Below are 18,706 nucleotides of genomic sequence, written 5' to 3'. Positions count from 1 at the left end.
TCGTTATATACTCGATATGAGTCTGCAAATAAAAGTAATTTCATTGTTCTCTGTACTCTGTTCTGAATTTTTTGATGACAGCTTTTCTTTTGAAGAATTCACGGTCTGCAGCCTTCGGTAATGACCAAAATGTTCAATTGGAAACCACGCAAAAGCAGCAATTATCTTCATACGATGTGAAAATTACCGAGCGATTGCTACAAGACAGGAGAAAAATACAGCATCATCGACCTCAAAAAATCCACTTCATCTCTTAGGTGTACCATTGTAAGCCTGTGATCAAGCAATATTACTGCTAGTCAATAAGATGTGGTAATCGTTAGGCTATCATTGATAGTTAGGATAGTAAGATAAGATGTACATTTCTAAATAATATCGATCAAAAACACCATACAGACATGATAAATAGGCCTGAACATAGTTAACAGATTACTCCAACACAACATAGCAAATTAATAAACCTTTCAAATTGCACCCTCACGGGGCAAACACTATGAGATGCCAAATATGATGCCTCTTTTAAACCAGCACTCCACATGTATGCACATGAATGTATCCCCAGTTATTATGAGTGTTGTTTGATCACAACCAAATGCTTCAGTAAATACGTGCGCTAATCAGTCGGTGTGTGTGATAAGATATCTTATCTCATCCAGATGTGCCTGTGTTGAAACACAATTGAGGTTTAAGCTATCGTGAGCTTGTGAAATCAATGTAAAATATCTGTCAAAACATTGCCCACTTCAGTGCACATGTGTGTTCAGCTGGAATCATTTAATAGAGAATGACCTTTACGGAACTGAGGCAATCAGAGGTGGGAATTAGCCTTGCAGCGTTGTATAGACAAAGTAATCAAAAACCTTAAGTTGTTGCAATGGATAGATGATCTGATGTGGTGCACTCTTTGATCTCTGACCATGATTAAAAAAAGTTTAAAAGACTGAGCACCGGAGTGCACACAACACACAAACTATTGTTTGTGTGTTGTGTGCACAGCTCCTTGTCATGTTATAGTCATAACCATTATATATGTGTTTCATATAAAGAAGCACAAGGTAACTTCTCTAAACTCTAAACCATTATTTGGTTGAAAATACATCAGTTAGAGAAAAAGCAATTATAAAAGAAATGAAAAATGTTTTTAAACACGAGACTATGAGATCATAAATACCAGAAAAACTGTACAAATTGGACGCCTTGTGTCGCAGTCAGGTCCATAACGATCGCTCTAAAAGCCTTAACTGAAATAAAAAGCTCTGGTTTTAGAAGATTGGGCTCTTGTGGGAAGCTAGCAGCAGCAACAGCCGCTACTCACACTGTCTTTTCAACACATGATTTCATTAAAGCGGGCGGTTGAAGCGCTGCACTTGTGACCCAACACAGCTGTTCCACGTCTGGCTTTAAACACAATCTCACTTTCGGCCAGATGATTGACGATCATTTATGTGTTGTCGTCTGCTGTTTTATTGAGTGCATTTGTGGTTTAGTTGTTTGAAAAACAGTTTGAAATGTTCCTAAGCTTGTTTAATCCAGTCCGATTGCAAGTGACTGAGTGACATTGGCTTTGATTCCTGCCAACAAATCAGTTAGTTAGTTTGGTTTCACAGCAGTTTCCGCGGAACATAAACAATGATTCATGATTTTATTAGTTGACTTTGAGACGTGTGTTTACTACACTTTTTGGACATTTTCAATGGGTGTGTTGTGGATACATTCCTTTTTGTTACATACTCGTTATTTCACATTTGTAGATCCTTCCTTATAGAACACTTTAAGTATATAAGGAAATTAGGAAATATCTAATAACAATCTTTTTAAATACAACTACTTGGGCCTGTTTATTATTTATAGATTCATAGTTTTAAATGGTTTTGTTTTTTGTCTCAATAACTGATTGTGTAATGGAAAAGTTATAAGAGCTGTAACTGATGCACTGTTCAGTCCAGTGACTTTGACACCCAGGGGTCAAAGTACCAGCTCCACTGTAAACGCATCTTCAATTCTGTTTCCATAAGCGGAGGACAAGTGTGACGCATCCACTCTACACTAGCAGGTCCCAGATAACCACATATAATAGGTTTTATTATACAATAACCCAGAGAGTACGTCATCTAATGCAAACTAATGTACACAATGTATGGGTTTGGTTCTCCATTTATGATAAACGATGGCAGCTCTCCCCCTACATTCCTTTCCTTTGCAGGAACAAATAACCAAGGCTCTTGAATGGCCAATGGGCCTTGTTCACCTAGCGGCCATCTTGGTTCTACACCCATTGGATCATTGTGTTTCTAGCAGTCTAGCCTGCAGATTATGTCTAACATCTGGAAGCTGTTGAACAAAGAAATGAAATACCCAGACAACTGATATTTTGATTACAACCTTTCTTATCATACCAACAATTTTCATTGGTTCAGTTTGAACTCAAATATGAATTAAATATTTAAATATTTATGTGCTTAATTGATGTCCATTAATGACCCATAATCAGACCTATCTGTAAACAATAACATGATTGACTCCAATGATTTCAGAAGAAGCATGGGAAGAAGTTGGTGTAAGATAAACAATCAAGTTTATTTGGTTTAGATTTTTTTATTGTTAGGAGGTTTTACGACTTTATTTAAACCTCCTTTGCAAACATTAACAGACATTTATAGACGGCTGTGAGCAGTGCGTATTTATCTCCTGAAGAGTGATATTGCACAGACTCACTATCACTACATGTAGATTCTTCTGGAAGAATAGTGGCTATAAATAGCCAAGGAACGGCGGGGGAAAGGTTAGCCGTCCAATGGAGTTGTCTTAACAGCTTCATTATCTGGAGGTGTCAGGCATGGGCGTCAGTACGCTTCACAGGTCTGGATGAGGTCTGGATAGGTAAGCACAGTGGAGAGGTGGATGCAGTCATGCTATTGGCTGATGGAGGTTTCCTGCACATGCTAAAAGGACAATCAGACAAGAACAGACAATCATTCACAGGTGTGATCGCAGAACTACAGCACCATTAATAATGTTAACACTTCTTTTTTAATATAAAATGTTGTCAAAATGCGCCATTTGTTCTAGGCTGTCCTCCAATCCCCCACCTTGGAAATGCTTCTTATGACGTTGAACAAAACCTTTGAATAACTGTTATTATTTAATGTAACAAATGTTATTCCCAAATAAAACAAATGTATAAAAATAGGTCATACAAACTCTGTAAAGATACCAGCCAAATGGCATGTCACCTAAGTCAACTGAAAACAAACAAATCTTAAACGACTTATCTCTGCTGCTGCTTTTCAAATTGGGGAAGCAAACCCTGGATGCCGAGAAATCAGAGCAACAATGTTCCCATTGTTGGCTGTGGTGGCTGGCAGTATGGGACATGGCTCTGACAGCTGACATAGGGAAAAGAGGTGACCACATGAGGGCTAATTATAGCCGAGGAGTAGGTCTACCACGGCCTGCTTCCTCCTATGCGCTTGTGTTTATAATCGTGCGTGCAACAACTAGCCTCAGCCTCCATCGGGGCAGCAAGGGGTAAAACAACCCAGCATGAGGAAGTGATTTGGATGCTGCGATTATCTTGTTACAGAGAATTTCAATATCCCCAAATCCCACAGTATTTCACCATGCAGAAGCCAACTGCAGTTCAGTTTCTCTGAGCTATTGAAAGCAGACCAACTAACTAAAAGGACCAAAAAACAGTTTCCTATATTTAAAATAGGTTTTGTAGGTAATGAGTGTTTGTGGTATTGCTCATAGCAGGGTTACTCTTCAAGAACAGTAACTCCTTGTGCTCTAGTCCTCCATTACCTGAGCAGACTCTTTGCCCTTTAACAAAAATGCCAATGGAATACAAATATCTTTGAAGGACCAAACCCAGTAATAAAGACGTTTATTCAATATGGACAGGCCCTTTATCACCTGTGTGCCTGTTAAAGACTTTAAAAATACCATTCCACAGTGGAAAGTTATTTAATTTCCCCTATATGACCATAATGGTATTCCAGTGGGAATAACAAGACACTCCATAACCGCAAAGCCCTAAACTCCCAAAAACCTTCAGTTTGACTCAGGAATTTCTCAACTGTTTGAGAAGGCGCACATATAGGAGGGGTCGCCCTTCCCACACTTCCAGAACAAAACGTCTACTTGTGTTACATTTACACCTGTCTGCCCCTTGTCCCCGTCCCGCATTCTCCCTCCCCCTTCCTCTCCACAGCCTCCCGACCCCTGTCAGGTGCATTGGTGTCTTTCAATGGACCAGATTCATCTAGCAGCCATCTTGCTTCCATCTTGGGTATGTATGTCCGGTATGTAAAATAATTACATACGATTGTAAAAATGTAAAATGTAAAAAAAAAAAAAGAGTCAAGTCCTTATAATGAACTCTGATTTCCATTCAATGTATTGAAATTAAAAAGTGTACAGACAAAATACATATAGAAACAACAACATGCATTTGGGTTTATGATCTATTTCCAACCGATTTCTAATTGGTCCAACAGCTGTGAATGAAGGGAAGCTCATCTCGGACGTGGCTTCCTTCATGATGCTATTGATCCCAGAGCCGGAGGTTTGTCTGTTAGACGCATCACAGTTTAGCTTTAGAGACAGTGTTTTGTTAGCTTTGTGAGACCATCAGGCTATTCAAGTTTGTAGTTTGCAATTAATATCAGACCTTGGCTGGGCAGCAATTGATTTCCAAATATGAGCACAACCTCACATCGTTATTCAGTCTATTTCAGATAGAGCCGCTCAGTGGATCAGTAGACTTTCCTCGGGCCCTGCCATTGTTTTTGTAATTCTGCAGACTGTGGCACTCCTTGCCCCATCATCGAACTGAAACTCCATCCCCCTAGCTCTGATTGGTCCTATCGTTTTATCCTTTTTGGGGTCTGGGGTCAACTGGGGTCACACTGACCAGAGAAACAGAATGTGAAAGTGAAATATTATCCGTCGCACTGTTATTTTGTTATCAGTATTATTATCAGGAGTATCAACGACTTTTGAACAGTATAATTTCCCACTGTCTCTAATTTACATCATCGTAGGAGTAGGACTACAGTGCATAGACCAGGGACAGACAGACGTGGCTCTCACTGACCGCAACCTGATACGTGGTAGGCCTACATTATAGAGGGAGGGGGGGCTCATCTCAATCTGGCGTTACCTAATATGATCAGGCTAATAGTGTGGTCAGATGGCTGCATGACACCCGACGCCCATATCCACCCGGACCTCCTCATAACGGCCATTTAAAACAAGGCCTAATGGCCGTAACAGGTTTAGCTTGACTAGCAATTTGTCACTCACAACGCTGTGGGTTATTAGCCTGACAGGCCGAGTGGTGAGGTGTAGGCTTACAGTTGAATAAATAATGGAGCTTAAAAAAGCAACAAAAAAAAAAGCTGATATATTCAGTTTATTCTGCCAACATAATGAAGATGTCATAAAAAGAAAGGAAAAGAAATGGCTAAGCGTGTGCACTTTGTTCACTGATCTAATTTTATTACTATTATATATTTTATGTTGATGATGCAACAGTACAGAACAATCTCAGGCGAGGGAATACACACACATACAATATACTACTACTGTAGACAATCTTTATTATGTATACATAAATATATATATATTACTTGTGTTCTTATTATACACATCTCTTTGGTCTGAAGACTCATTCACTGTGGTTTCTAACCCAGATCTCTCAATGGTAGAGAATATGAAGAATATGATTGGTTACATACGGCTCCATTCACAACCAATCACACTGACCCATTCATTCAGTCAACTGCTGCTGCATTGACCTGCAGACACACACACACACACACACACACATGCACACACAGCGGATGTGTGTCTGCCTCTACAGCTGACACAGAGTCCTGAGACTCTCTGTCCAAAGTGTCCCCTGTCTGGCTGGTCACTCTAATGGAGGAGGAGGAGGAGAGGGAAGGGGGTAGGGAGGAGGAGGAGAAGGGGGAGAAGGAGGAAGAGGAGGAGGAAGATGAGGGGGAAGGGGTTTGGGAGGAGGAGGGGGAGGAGGGAGACTTCTGAATAATTTAGGTGGACTGGTGCACTTTATAACCTGGCCAGCGAGAGAGAGAGCAGGGACGTACTCCCTAAGTGCATCTGGATAATAGTCTAGCAGGAAACTAGTCATATTGACTCATATAATCAATAACCCTGCTTCTGTTCACCCGCTCCCCTGATGATGACCCTGTGCGTGTGAGCACGTGTGTGTACGTGTGCGCGTGCGATCGTGCATGTGTGTGTTCGTGTGTGCGTGCGTGCGTGTGCGCGTGTGCGTGTGTGTGTGTGTGTGTGTGTGTGTGTGTGTGATGTGATGGGGAAAACGTGTTAATTGTTTTAGGTATATTTATTAGTATAAGTATGTAAGCCTTCATGGTCTTGTAAACATTGACCATCCTCTTGACAATATAGATTTTCAAAGGAAGGTTCGCCATCGTTCAGGAAAAAAGCTAATAAATAACAATAAACTATTCCCACCAAAAGCACTATCTCGGGATCCATAAAAGAGCAAAGCAGAATCCACTCAAACCGATGCTGAACTTCACCTCCGTAATGATATATTGAACTTGGCATGGAAACGAGCAACCCCGGAGCGCGCATAATCGTTTGCTGACACGTCGCCCTCCAAAACATCCTGCACGCGCACCCCGGAGTGAGGGATTGATCATCGCCTTGAGTGACAGGTCATGGAGTCGCATCGCCGACCAATGACGCGGCAGAGCTGAGAACAACGCGGGCGGGGGGTGGGGGAGACAGTGACCCCCAGAGGTAGATTTACAATGTGTCAGCAGCAGCAGCAGCACCAGACCCATCTCTGGCCCTTCTCCCCAGTTTGGGGCCCGGGGAGGATGATCCTCGGGAAGCACAGTTGCAGAGTCTGCCAGCGAACAGGCTGACTCTGCACCATTGAGATCGGGTTACAAACACACAGAGGCCGTTCCTTATGATCAACGATAGCGGAGGAGGTGTAAAAGTGTTTGTCTTAGGATTTTTATTCGATTGTCATCTTATTCGCTTTTTGACATGGGTAGGCCTACTGGAAACTAAACTGAAAAGTCACAGGATTGACCAATAGTAGGCTACTGAGCAATATATATATATAAAGCCACTATAACAAAGTTGCACACGCACAGCTAGCAATCACTTACGTTCATAATTGTTTTTAAATACACAAGGCCTATATATAATAAATGAAAACATGAACCGCAGTCATATGGTCGCCTGCGTAGGGATTGGAGGCGTGGAGATCTTCCACTCTGGTACTTCACACACAGACCGCGTTGATTTAGAGCTGGAGAGAAAGGCACACCCTGGACATTCAATGGAGCCATGGATGGATTGGTTTTAATCTGCAGTAGGCCTAATTCGTCCATTCAAATGATGCGAAAAAAGGTGATGGCTGCCGTGAGCGGAGTAGGCCTACGACTGAAGTGACCCAAAGTCATACACACGCTGTGGGTGTTTACCTCCACATGCTGACTTTATGGACCTTGTAACGTCCGGGAGGGGAAACGCGTTATTTTGGGCCAGACAACTTTTTTGTGCGCATCAACAAGTGAGCTTATTGGCCTACCTGGTTTTTGGAGCGTGAACTCTATTTTTTGACTTCACTGATATACTAATATCTATCCAACAAAACCTAAAATCACTAATAAACTAGAAATGGAGAACGCACCATATTGGAGAGCAGCTGGACTTGTTTGGGGCTTCACACAGGAGTGGGGATCCGTCTTGTAAACCGATACGGCCGCCCAGGCATGACCTCAGCCCTCAAGCATGAATTCCCACATGAGCCATGGGTTTAAAAGCCTCCCTTTACAGACACACAACACAATTATCACTCGTCTCCATGGAAAGATGAAGCATATCCCCATCTTTATCTGCAAAGATCACAATGTATACAAACCTGTTGTAGCCTACTTCACTTCTGAATGCAGCACGGTGGCGAAAGTGAAGTTATACCCAATTCAGAACTTCTTTAATCCTATCAGTCGGCCTTGACTGTTGGAAGCACATTGGCACGGGTCTCATTAGAAGTGCTCGATACTAAACCACATGAGGGATCCAACGATTATATTAAACTCCAATGATGGGAACCGTGCCGTTCACAGCTCAGATTAAAAGTAGAGGCATAAGAGGCCCGTGGTCCCCATGGCCGGTAAGGTGTATTGTGACTGGAACGAGTGAGAATACATTGAAACGCAGATGCCAGTGAAGCTGCATGGGATCCCTACAGTGGAAGCTGCTGGCAGATGGCCATTAGTTCACTAAACGGAAGCGCCCCTAGGAGAGCTTTGATGCAGTGTGGCTCCCCCACGCGATCGTCCACAGCCTGGCTGCAGTTGATGATCTTTGTAGTTATCAGCTGCAATTTATTTTCACATGGTCCATGACCGTGATTTAAACTAGGCGGGCTACAAACAGGCTTTAGGCAGGGTTAGGGTTATGTAAAGTTTAGATGCATGATTGAAATTATGTAGGCCTACAAAATCTCCCCAAATAAATTTGAAACGGTTCGTGGCTTTAACTGTCAACTTGTCAGATAATGGACGTGATAATTCAAAGAACGCCTTTTAAAAAGGCGTAGGCCTATAAATAAGCCTTGAGCGCCCTCTGGTGACCATATGAAATTGCACAGCGAAGATCGTCTCGTAGAAATTTTTATTTTGAATAAAAAGTTAAAATTCACACAAGACTATAAACTTTTTTAAAAACAAAAGTTTAGCCCGTCATATATAAAATGATTCAAAAGAATCTGCTTCAGTTAAAAACAAAAAAACCTTAAGTTATCTGTACAACTACAAAAAAAATCATTTGGTTGCCAAGTTTGTGATAAGCGATGATTTCAGCTGTGCAATGGTCGAAATCTTCATCATCTTGGCCGACGCATACTTGTTCTTGACAGCCTAAAAATCAAAGGAATGGAATCATTATACTGCCAAAAGTGTCGGGTAAATTCAGTAATACACCGGGTTGGGGTCCTGCTTACCACATTCTTTGTCTGACCATCGTTCACTTTGACAACATTCTTGGCAATGAGCTGGATCACAGGAAGGAGTTCCTCCGCAGTGAAGTTCATGTAGTGTGCCAGTGTCGTATCCTGAGGAAGATCACACAAGTCAAGTTTACAAAAGCCCTGACTGGAACTAGTGTTGAACCTTATGGAGACAGATAGCCCCATACACATTACGTCGTCAGGCATTATACTACCACTAAAGAATATAGTGCCGTGTGCCAGTAGAGCCTTACCCAGTCTCCGCATTTGAAGACGCTGAGCGAGAGTGACAGGGCAGCGCTGGCGACCTTGGAGGGCGGGATGTGGACCATGTCGTAGTCCACCATGCACAGCTCCAGGAAGTACTTGGCCAGGGCGTGTTGCTCAGCGGCCACCTGTGGACAGTAACCATGGCAGCTTACCAAATGGCGTCGGCGTACGCACTGTGGGTGGCCGAACATGTGGGAGGCACCACAAACCCACCTCTGCGATCTTTGAGCCTCGACGGAGGAACTGGATGGGCAGGGGTCTCCCCAGGCCAAAGTCCAGCACCCTGAGCACCGTCATCTCCATCTCCCGGATGTTGGCGGTGGTGTAGGTGTGGTCCGTGACGTAGGCGAAGTCGTAGATCTCGGGCGGGTACATCTCCTCGTATTTGGCGGCGATGAACATGGCCGTGACGCCGACCAGCTGGAGCCGCTTCTTGGGAACTGGGTGGTCCTGTTTGGGGGGGGGGGAGAAGGACTGTTACAGTGAGGACACCCCATACAGTTCAAAACAAGATGGTGGGTTTGCACAGACAAAATGGATGCTTTGCCTGTACTGCCACCGTGTGCTCAGTTAAACACTACAAACACTGCTGCCAGGCCCCAAAAAGATACACATGAATTTACCTGAAGAAAGCGGTCAATAATGCCCACAGTCATGAAGAGAGTTTCCTGGAGGAGACGGAACTTGACGGACACCTGTACGAGCCAATCAACGAGGACGGCACGCATGTTTCCGGTCACTTCCTGCCCCAGCAGATATTTCGGCTTTACAGCCTGCTCCAACTGGGGAGGGGTTAAGGACATTAACATGTGGAATGGCTAAGATGCAGCCAGCCCAAACATTTACATACAGGCATTTAGCAGCCCTCTCTACCTTCAGAGCAAACCCCACCATAATATTCAAGTAGACAAACCGTACCTCGAGCTGTCTAAGGTACTTGTAGATTTCTTTGACATATTCACTACAGAGCATGGGGTTATTGTAGTCGTCAGCATCCACATCTTTGATGTCAAGCAGGACGTCAGAGAAGGCTTCGCAGAGTTCTGCTGGCGCACAGCCCGAGATATCCATTGGAGAAGGAGATGGGGGCTCAGGCATTTCCTAGCAAATGAAATACATTAGCTTGGTACACATAAGAGTGAGAACAAGAGTGTGTAGGTTCGATAACAATGTGTGCCCGCCCCCCCCCCCTCACCTTAGGCTCCTCTTTGGCAGGCTCTTCAACAGGGAGCACAGGGGCCTTCTTTGTTTTGGGCTTGGGGATATTTGTCTCAGCCTTTTTAAGCTGCTGCAAATGAATTACAATATTAACAATATTACCGTGTCTTTGTCGATTTGAATTTGAATGCATTACAAACGCGGCATTCCATTTACCCTTTGAGGTCCCTGCACGGAAACCGCAACATTGCCGATTTCCCCCAACGCTGCCCTGGGCCGCAGTGTAGGTTTGGTCGTTTGGACGGCCTTGCCAACAACGGCATTCTCAGAAGCAACACGATTCTGCAAAACACATTCAGAGTCAAGGAAACACGAGGGAGATGGAGGCAGAAAGAGCGAAACAAAAACAAGATGATGATTGAGTCATAATCTAAACATTTTACAACATATACTTGAAAAAGGTCAATAATATGGAGAACTACATCAAAAAAGATAGGAAATGGATTAAAAATAAAATCTTACCCTAGTCACGCGGAAAGCCATAGTTAAAACACTGGGTGGATCGCTTGGTTCGTGAGAAAGGAGAACTCGGCACTGCTGCTGGACAATAGCAATGCTTGTATCGCCTCAGTTTAAATGCTAGCTCGCTCAAATCTGATTCGCTCAGAATCAAAAGCTTCTGATACCTGATTGGACAGAGGGAGCCCACATGCATTGAAGGCGTTCCTACGGCGATTGCATGGGAAATACAATTCCGATATGTACACGTCACTTCCCTTTGTAATCTTTAAACATTACAGAGAAAGTAAATGTCTAAAAGTATTGACAGAATTCGCTCACAATATATTTGCTTTTTGAGCAAAAAAAAATAATTGTGGAACACAAATTAAATCGTGAATGATGTGATAACAAGGGGAAGCCGAGTACGAACATCAAGGAAATTCAGGGTTAGATTAATGGCAACATAATAAAAACCTCTATAATAACCTTAATATATATTTGATTGTCCTATTCAAATAAAACGTATGCATGCTATGTTTTGTGATCAGAGCAAATTATATGTTAGTGATGAAATCACAAGCGTTGTGGAATGTGAAAATGAAATATTGGCCTTTAATAATTTTGTCATCCTAACCCTAACCCTAACAACGACACCGAAATATTGTATACATTTTCTATGGAATTATTTCACAGGAAGGTTATAGAGAAAGTGTTTTTCATATACCAGAGGATCCAGTCTTATAACAAGCAATAGCTTTTTCGGTAAAATGTCCATTTCGATGATAGCTAATTTCACTTGACTATAGAGGCATTTTATGAAAATTCAAATAGCATCAGAAGTAGTAGTAATAATAATACGAAAAGTGGTATTGCGTCTGTATACAAGAATTCCTTCTTATAATGCAGCACAAACACGATACAGATGTAAAGGACCATAAAGGGTTTTCAATGTTGTGACCGTTCTGTAAACATTCTGCTGAGCCCGGCTCCTCCAATCAGAACCCGAGTCCTCCGTGACGTCAGCAGTCAGCAGCATTAAATACAAGTGGTCTCCAGTAAGCGACATACTGAGCACAACACCACGCAGAGCCCTGTAGCTGGTAAGTACGCTTACAATAAACTTTCTTAAAAGTCTCCCCGACAGCCATAAGTCGACTTAATTAAAACACGAACTCGTGACGTGTGGTTGGCGGAGAAATAAACGTACTTAATCCACATTTAAACTTTATTTAACCATGAAAGTGGACCCAAAAGCTTAAAAAACAAATAGGTAACGTTAAACAATAAAGGTCGACAAGTAGATAGAAACTGGAAGCAGCTCGTTTCTCCTGGGTTTCTCTTGTGGCAGAATGGTTAAGGTAGATTTCCTAGGGAACGGTTTGGTTTTACAACCCGTATAACTTTTATAACAATGGAAGAGAAAGGCATTTGACGCCAACAGTCACCGTAGTAAAAAAAACAACAACCAGTAAGTCGTGGTCACGGTGGACTAGTTAGGACGGGTGGATCGGTTTATTCACGACACATTCTGATCCTGTAGCTACCAACCAGTAAGTCGTGGTCACGGTGGACTAGTTAGGACGGGTGGGTCGGTTTATTCACAACACCTTCTGGTCCTGTAGTTACACGTGTCTCTCGGTCCTTGTTAGGTCGTCTGTGTCGTTAGCATGGTGGGCTAAAGTCTTCAGAGTCTCGAAGCTCTGCTCCCATTATGTGGATCTGACGACATATGACATGTCGTCAAGTCGCGATTCTCTGGCACTTTATTGCTTGATTCTGTTGACATATTCGGTGGCTTACGTTACGAGGACTAACCAACAAAAACAAAGCACAACAGACAAAGCCAACATGTCTAGACTGCTCTGATGTAGCCACTAGGCTACAACTAGCTGCTAACATGCTAACTCATCATGGCAAATTCCGTGTGATCCGGCTGTGATAACTTGTGTCTCTCGGATGTTTTTATCCTAAAACACCCTTCGCGTTTCGGGGTTGTTTTTTTGTGATTGTGGTAGGGAATGGCCGGTATGATCCGTGTTGTGTGGACCTGCTAGCATGACTCAGTGGATTCACAGCACAACATCAACACAGCATTCCATGCAGGAAGTGCCTTGAGGATCCATCATCGGTCGTGATGGGTGTTGTCTTTTACTTGAGTCGTCCTCGATATTGATCTCCTGGGATTGAGCGCATATAGCATGGTGATGTACGTAAATGAGATGCTAAAATGAAAGAGGGATCAATACATATAGTTTAGGCAGCCGTCCCCATTGGCTGGAGCAGTGAAGCTCTGTACTATTCTTGTGCTTGGAATGAACCCTATCGGGATTGCTTAATATAGAAGCGTGCTGTGAACTATAAAAGCTAGTCGGTTTGTGTGTGGTTTTCCGATCGCCGTGTCCATTGCAGTCTTGTGACAGCAGGCTGCTGAAACGCATGTGAGGTCTGGGTTGTGAAGAGATTATTGCAGCCAGCCTTGTAAACATGACGGCAGCTTTCAAGAGGAAGTGATAATCTGCATCTACTTGTATAGGAATCAGTGTCTTTCTCAACCCATATCGCTGACTCGTCCTTTGTTTAAATGTATCCATGACTCGTTGATTAACACACATTTACACTCTGCGTTAGCTGTCTTCCAACTATTTAACGAAACAAATTTTGTTTCAAATAGTTAAGTTTTTTTAAACCCTTTTTAACTAATGTAAAGGTGTGACTGTTTGATCTCACTACAGGGTCACTCCTATATTTTTGCATGTGCACAACTGATTTTCACTTTTTAAAATGTATTTATCTACAGGTCACCTCGGCACCAGGCATCACTATGGCCCAGGAGACCAATCAGAGTCCAGTTCCTACGCTCTGCGCCACAGGTTGTGGTTTCTATGGCAACCCAAGGACCAATGGCATGTGCTCCCTCTGCCACAAGGAGCACTTGTCCAGACAGAACAATGGAGGCATGAGTTCCATGGGGCCAATGGGTAAGACTTCAATTCCTATAGTACTCTATTAATCACTTAAAGGTGCTGTTTAAGAGCTTTTATCAGTGTAATTTCATAGAAATGGCCTAACCATTCAGCTATTAGTGAGTGAAACGTGCTGTGAGAATATCTGTCTCTGGGGGACAGTGCCTGCCTCTGTACGAGACGTTAAAACATCTTGACTGCTTCTAGCTAATTTCCGACCAATCAGGGCATCCTTTTCCTGATTGGTTTGGGGAATCCATCTTGCCTGTCCCTCACAAGTGTGTGACCGTATCACTTCTCAGTGGTGGGGAAACCATCAGGGCGGGAGGGCGGGATGTTGGCTTTCAAAATCTTGCCATCTTCTGCTCTCTTCATAAAGTTGCCTACAGCAGCTTAAGTAACAAACTGTCTCATGTATCGGTGGTGACTCACCTCGTTCCTCTGAGTGACGTGTTCCTGGGTCTGCTCAGGTGGCGGTGGGCTGTCCCTGGGGTCAGCAGAGGCGTCCTCCCGGAGGAGGCTGGAGGCCACCCTCAACGCCGTGGCGGCGGCGGAGGCCGCGGCAGCAGCTGAGGACGCCGCCGCCGAGGCAGCCGCGGCGACCGCTGAGGCCGTAGCAACGGAAGTTCTCAGGTGTGTGGGCATTGCAGGATATTAGGTTTCCAACAGAGTAAAATATGTTCTCCCGTTGGGTGTGTTCGGTCAATTATGTCTCTTTTATTTCTTATGGTTTAATGAACTGGTACCAGAAAGCTAGGGTTCCCCAGTTGCATGTATTTATCTTTAGATGGAGCAGAAACCTTCTGTGTTTGGGTTGACCCCATCCTCACCTGCAGCCCTCCAATCACAGAGTCTTTGGTTTAAATGTTTGATGTTTATGTTTGTTTTGGCAGTACACTGCATGAGGTCCTTCTTGGACTATGTCTCAGTGAAAATAAATAATAAAGATGCCAATTGTTTAGACTATGTGTGTTGCTAACAGGCACATTTGCATCTTTTTGATGATAGTTTATCATTTTTGTTATGAACAGGCATACATAAAACACTCCCCTCGCCAAACATCACAAACGTATAGTACACATTAATTATAAGTTTACCTTGTACAGCAATATTAGCATTTAAGTCAATACTTGACTATGATTGTTAAAGTAGTGTTGCATAAAGCTTTAATTTATATTATGAACCATACCATAGGTGAAGTATGAAATTTTGCCACGTGTCCATGAAGAGCAATTTTATGATTGCCAGGACCTGATACCACAGTATTTTACCGGAGGCCAACCCTGCCTCTTTTTGAAATTTGAGTAGCTTTCAGTATGAATCATAAAGCATTCTAGTTCTCTTTTCAAGAGAATGTGCTTTCTGCTTGTAGTGGCAGATATTTTGGCGGCCCGCTTAACCTCTCATCCCCTTTTGTCTCATTAGTCATTCAGTCGGTCACCCTGGCCTGACTTGGCCACACTGCTACTTTTGTGTACATCTATTTTTATTATCATCTCGGCGCGTTGCTACAGCAAATGCATTTGGAGAGCTTAAACCGAGTCCAAAACTTTTCTGTTCATTTATTTTCCACTACAGCGGAGGGGCCTCTCTCTCGATGACTCGGCAGATGTCAAGGCTAAGCCTCTCTTCGGGGGATTGTGGGACCTCAGCCAATCAGGAGTTGGAGGAGCCTGGTTGGTATTTAATATCCCTGTGGAATACCAATAACGACGGCCAAAGTTGAGTAATCATCCGTTTAAGCTCATGCACACTGCTGATGCTGTTGTTGTTGTCGTTTCTCTCCAGTGGTCACCCAGCCGACCGCCACGGCCTCTCCCCTTGGCGCCGCCGGAGGGGAAGGATCAGAACTAACTGAGCTGCTCAAGCCAAAGAAGAATCGATGCTTTATGTGCCGTAAAAAGGTTGGACTTACAGGTGAGCTAGTTGCATCTGATTAGTTGGCAGTTTCTCGTCACCATGTCCTCTCGGGTTCAAATGTCGGGCTTTCTGAAAATACTGATGGGGGGGGCAGGCAATGTTCACAAAGACTTGATATGGCTCAACCCTAGAGATATTTTATTCTTAAAATGCAGGGCCTGAAATGCATAGGCCTACTCCAAATCATGAATGAATGGTAAATATAAAGCCCTGAGTGAGTGCAGATCATGGGATGTTTATCTTATATGGCCGTAGTGTCCGGGACGTCACAAATCGTTTACACTAAACTGTTTTAAGGGTGTAGAGTTGCCTTCTACCAGCAGCCGCAACTCATATATATGGAACCTGCATATTTTGCACATAGAGGGAGGGACTTGACTGGTCGGCCAGCACTACGCTATGTCCAAAACTCATAAACATTCATTCAATCCTTAAGAAACTGCTGCCTCAGTATTGAAGGAACATACCGTTGCTTCCACCTGAGCCTCACAAACGGACGCCCATGTCTGCCTTATAACGACCGGGCTCGAGTGCAAGCAGGAAAAACAAAGTAAATTGTACTCCCCCAAGACTATTCTAAGTTAGAGACGAATAATCGTCTAATCACTAATGCGGTGAGCGAGTAGCCATTTAGGCCACTAGATAAGCACGTGTTCACACTCGAATGGTAAAGTAAGGGCAGCAATTCAGCCAGAGCTCCAAAAGCATTAGCGGTCAGAGCTGTCTGCAGACATCAGGGCTTTGAATGGGGGGGATACAGCCTGACCAATCCTTTGAAAGCTCTCGACCAATCGAATGGCGTGACATTTTTTTTTTTGGCAAGGCAAAGTGTGTGTGTGTGTGTGTGTGTGTGTGTGTGTGTGTGTGTGTGTGTGTGTGTGTGTGTGTGTGTGTGTGTGTGTGTGTGTGTGTGTGTGTGTGTGTGTGTGTGTGTGTGTGTGTGTGTGTGTGGCGATGCTCTTTCCTGTCTGTGAAGGACTGTCTGTGACTAATCCGCTGGGTCCCTCCAGGGTTCGACTGCCGCTGCGGGAACCTGTTCTGCGGTGGGCACCGCTACTCGGACAAGCACAACTGTCCGTACGACTACAAAGCGGAGGCCGCCGCCAAGATCCGCAAGGAGAACCCCGTGGTGGTGGCCGACAAGATCCAGAGAATATGAGCGGCGCCCGTGGACGCACCCTGACTGTACCCCGCCGAGCCCACCGCCTTGGACTAAGAGAGATGGCCCCCCCCCCCCGAGCCTAGCTTGTATTCTGAAGGACCACTTGTTGCAACAAAAAAAAACATTTTTTGTTTATTTTATTCTTCTTATTATTATGATTGAGAGATTCTTTTTTTTTTTTTTTTTTTAATTTCTGCTTGTATTGTGGTTTTTGAGAGGGGCCGTTTGGGGAGGTGTTTCTACTGGAGGAACACGACGTAGTATGTGTGGACAGACCTGCCGGTGACGGAGCTCCTACGGGGGGCTGGTTGTGATGGCGAGAAAAGTGAGACAAAAGTGTGACGCCGCACGCATCGTGACTGCGGTCGGCATCCAATCGGATCCGTTAAGAGACGTCGTCGGGCCTGATTGGGTGGTGCCGTCTCACGGTGCTCATGGAGGACACCTTGGACCCGCTGCCTTATGGAGCTAGACTGTGACGTCTGCGGTTATAGCAGCAGCACCGCCACCGCATCCATACACCGCGGAGGCATTTGGGCAGAACGGACTGTCTCGTCTCCTCACTCATGAACATTGTTTTCCTGGCGTGGTAATGAAATAAATGTATTGAACCGCTCCACATGCGCACACAAACATAGAAACACACACACACACCATAAATGGAGCAGAGTGTGGAATTACGTTTCCTTTCTTTATTTTCCTTGCTGGCTGGCTCCTCTGGCCATGTTTTCGCAACTGAGACACGGTTACGGATTAGGTTGACTGTTTAAAAGAAAAGGATTTCCCCCTGTGTGTGGTATTGAGGGCTGGAAGCTGCGATGTGCTTTGTATTCATTAACCTGGATGGCAGACGCCTTTCAGGCCCGTTTTTCTGTTCGACAAACCATCCATTGAAAACAGACTTCTATCCGTTAAGACACCTTTTTATCCCGTTTATGTTTTTATTTTTATTTAGATTTTAGAAAGTGAGGATAACATGGGATGTGGTAGCGTAGGTAGGCTAAACTTAAATTAATTTTCACAGGTTTGAATGGCTCGCTCTACTAATTTAATCTCCCTGTTTTTTGTTGCCGTGGAAGCTGACACATTTCTGTTTTTGCATTCTTTGTATCAAGTGAGTGTGAATTGTGTGGAGGGACATAGAGGGTTCTCTGAGGGCAGTTAACGTGTGCCACAGTGACTTTGTGAATCCATGGATAGCATTTTATTTTCCTTCTGTTAAATCTGTTGTGGGTGTGTTATCGTTTTTTCTTTTTAGTTATACGTTTGTACAAACAATCTTTATTTATAAACTGCTGTGCACATAATCTTCCTACAAATATTACTGCAAATAGCACATCATGTAAATAATAAAACCATCAGAGATATACAATAAAACCAGGCTTGTTTTTTTTTTTTTTAACGCTTCACCCCTGAGTGTGATGTGCTGAAGGGGCTTCCATCATCAGCATGTCAACAACCGCAAGGCCCGTCATGCATTCTCCTTCTGTATCCCTCATGCCCACTGTCCTGTACTCTTAGTGCATCTTTACCGGCTCTCGGTGTGTATTGTACCACATGTAACTGAAGGTAATCATAGAAAGCAGCATGCCACTTTATGTGGTCCAAGTCATTAATTGTACCCATGATTGACTTTATTTAATTGTATTTATTTCACTAGGGAAATAAGCCTTCTCATATCCAAAGCCTCTTTGTGATTTGTCTTCCTAC

At 43.7% G+C, this 18,706-nt stretch overlaps 2 protein-coding genes across 3 annotated transcripts; one reads left to right on the top strand and one right to left on the bottom strand.

The window, feature by feature from the left end:
- Window positions 1–8,697: 8,697 nt before the first annotated feature.
- ccnb1 (cyclin B1) lies at window positions 8,698–11,055 on the bottom strand. Of its 2 annotated transcripts, none has more exons than XM_084486142.1 (9): window positions 10,973–11,055; window positions 10,667–10,792; window positions 10,488–10,580; window positions 10,211–10,393; window positions 9,916–10,074; window positions 9,506–9,742; window positions 9,277–9,417; window positions 9,017–9,127; window positions 8,698–8,933 (listed from the first exon to the last, which is right to left on the bottom strand). In XM_084486142.1, the coding sequence occupies exons 1-9, from the start codon at window positions 10,991–10,993 to the stop codon at window positions 8,838–8,840; spliced, it is 1,167 nt and encodes a 388-aa protein (XP_084342268.1). In that variant the 5' UTR covers window positions 10,994–11,055; the 3' UTR covers window positions 8,698–8,837. The 2 variants fall into 2 exon arrangements, with proteins under 2 accessions (XP_084342268.1, XP_084342269.1); XM_084486143.1 differs by having other exon boundaries at window positions 10,488–10,577.
- Window positions 11,056–12,024: 969 nt separating this feature from the next.
- Window positions 12,025–18,403, top strand: LOC311367357 (AN1-type zinc finger protein 5-like). The gene is made up of 6 exons (XM_084486182.1): window positions 12,025–12,051; window positions 13,749–13,929; window positions 14,385–14,547; window positions 15,493–15,590; window positions 15,703–15,831; window positions 16,845–18,403. Exons 2-6 carry the CDS (start codon window positions 13,773–13,775, stop codon window positions 16,991–16,993), a joined length of 696 nt encoding a protein of 231 aa, XP_084342308.1. The 5' UTR covers window positions 12,025–12,051; window positions 13,749–13,772; the 3' UTR covers window positions 16,994–18,403.
- Window positions 18,404–18,706: the final 303 nt, after the last annotated feature.

Source organism: Micromesistius poutassou (assembly GCF_964030765.1).
Source record: "Micromesistius poutassou genome assembly, chromosome: 22".
Taxonomy (NCBI): Eukaryota; Metazoa; Chordata; class Actinopteri; order Gadiformes; family Gadidae; genus Micromesistius; species Micromesistius poutassou.
This window is presented reverse-complemented; position numbering and strand designations above follow the sequence as displayed.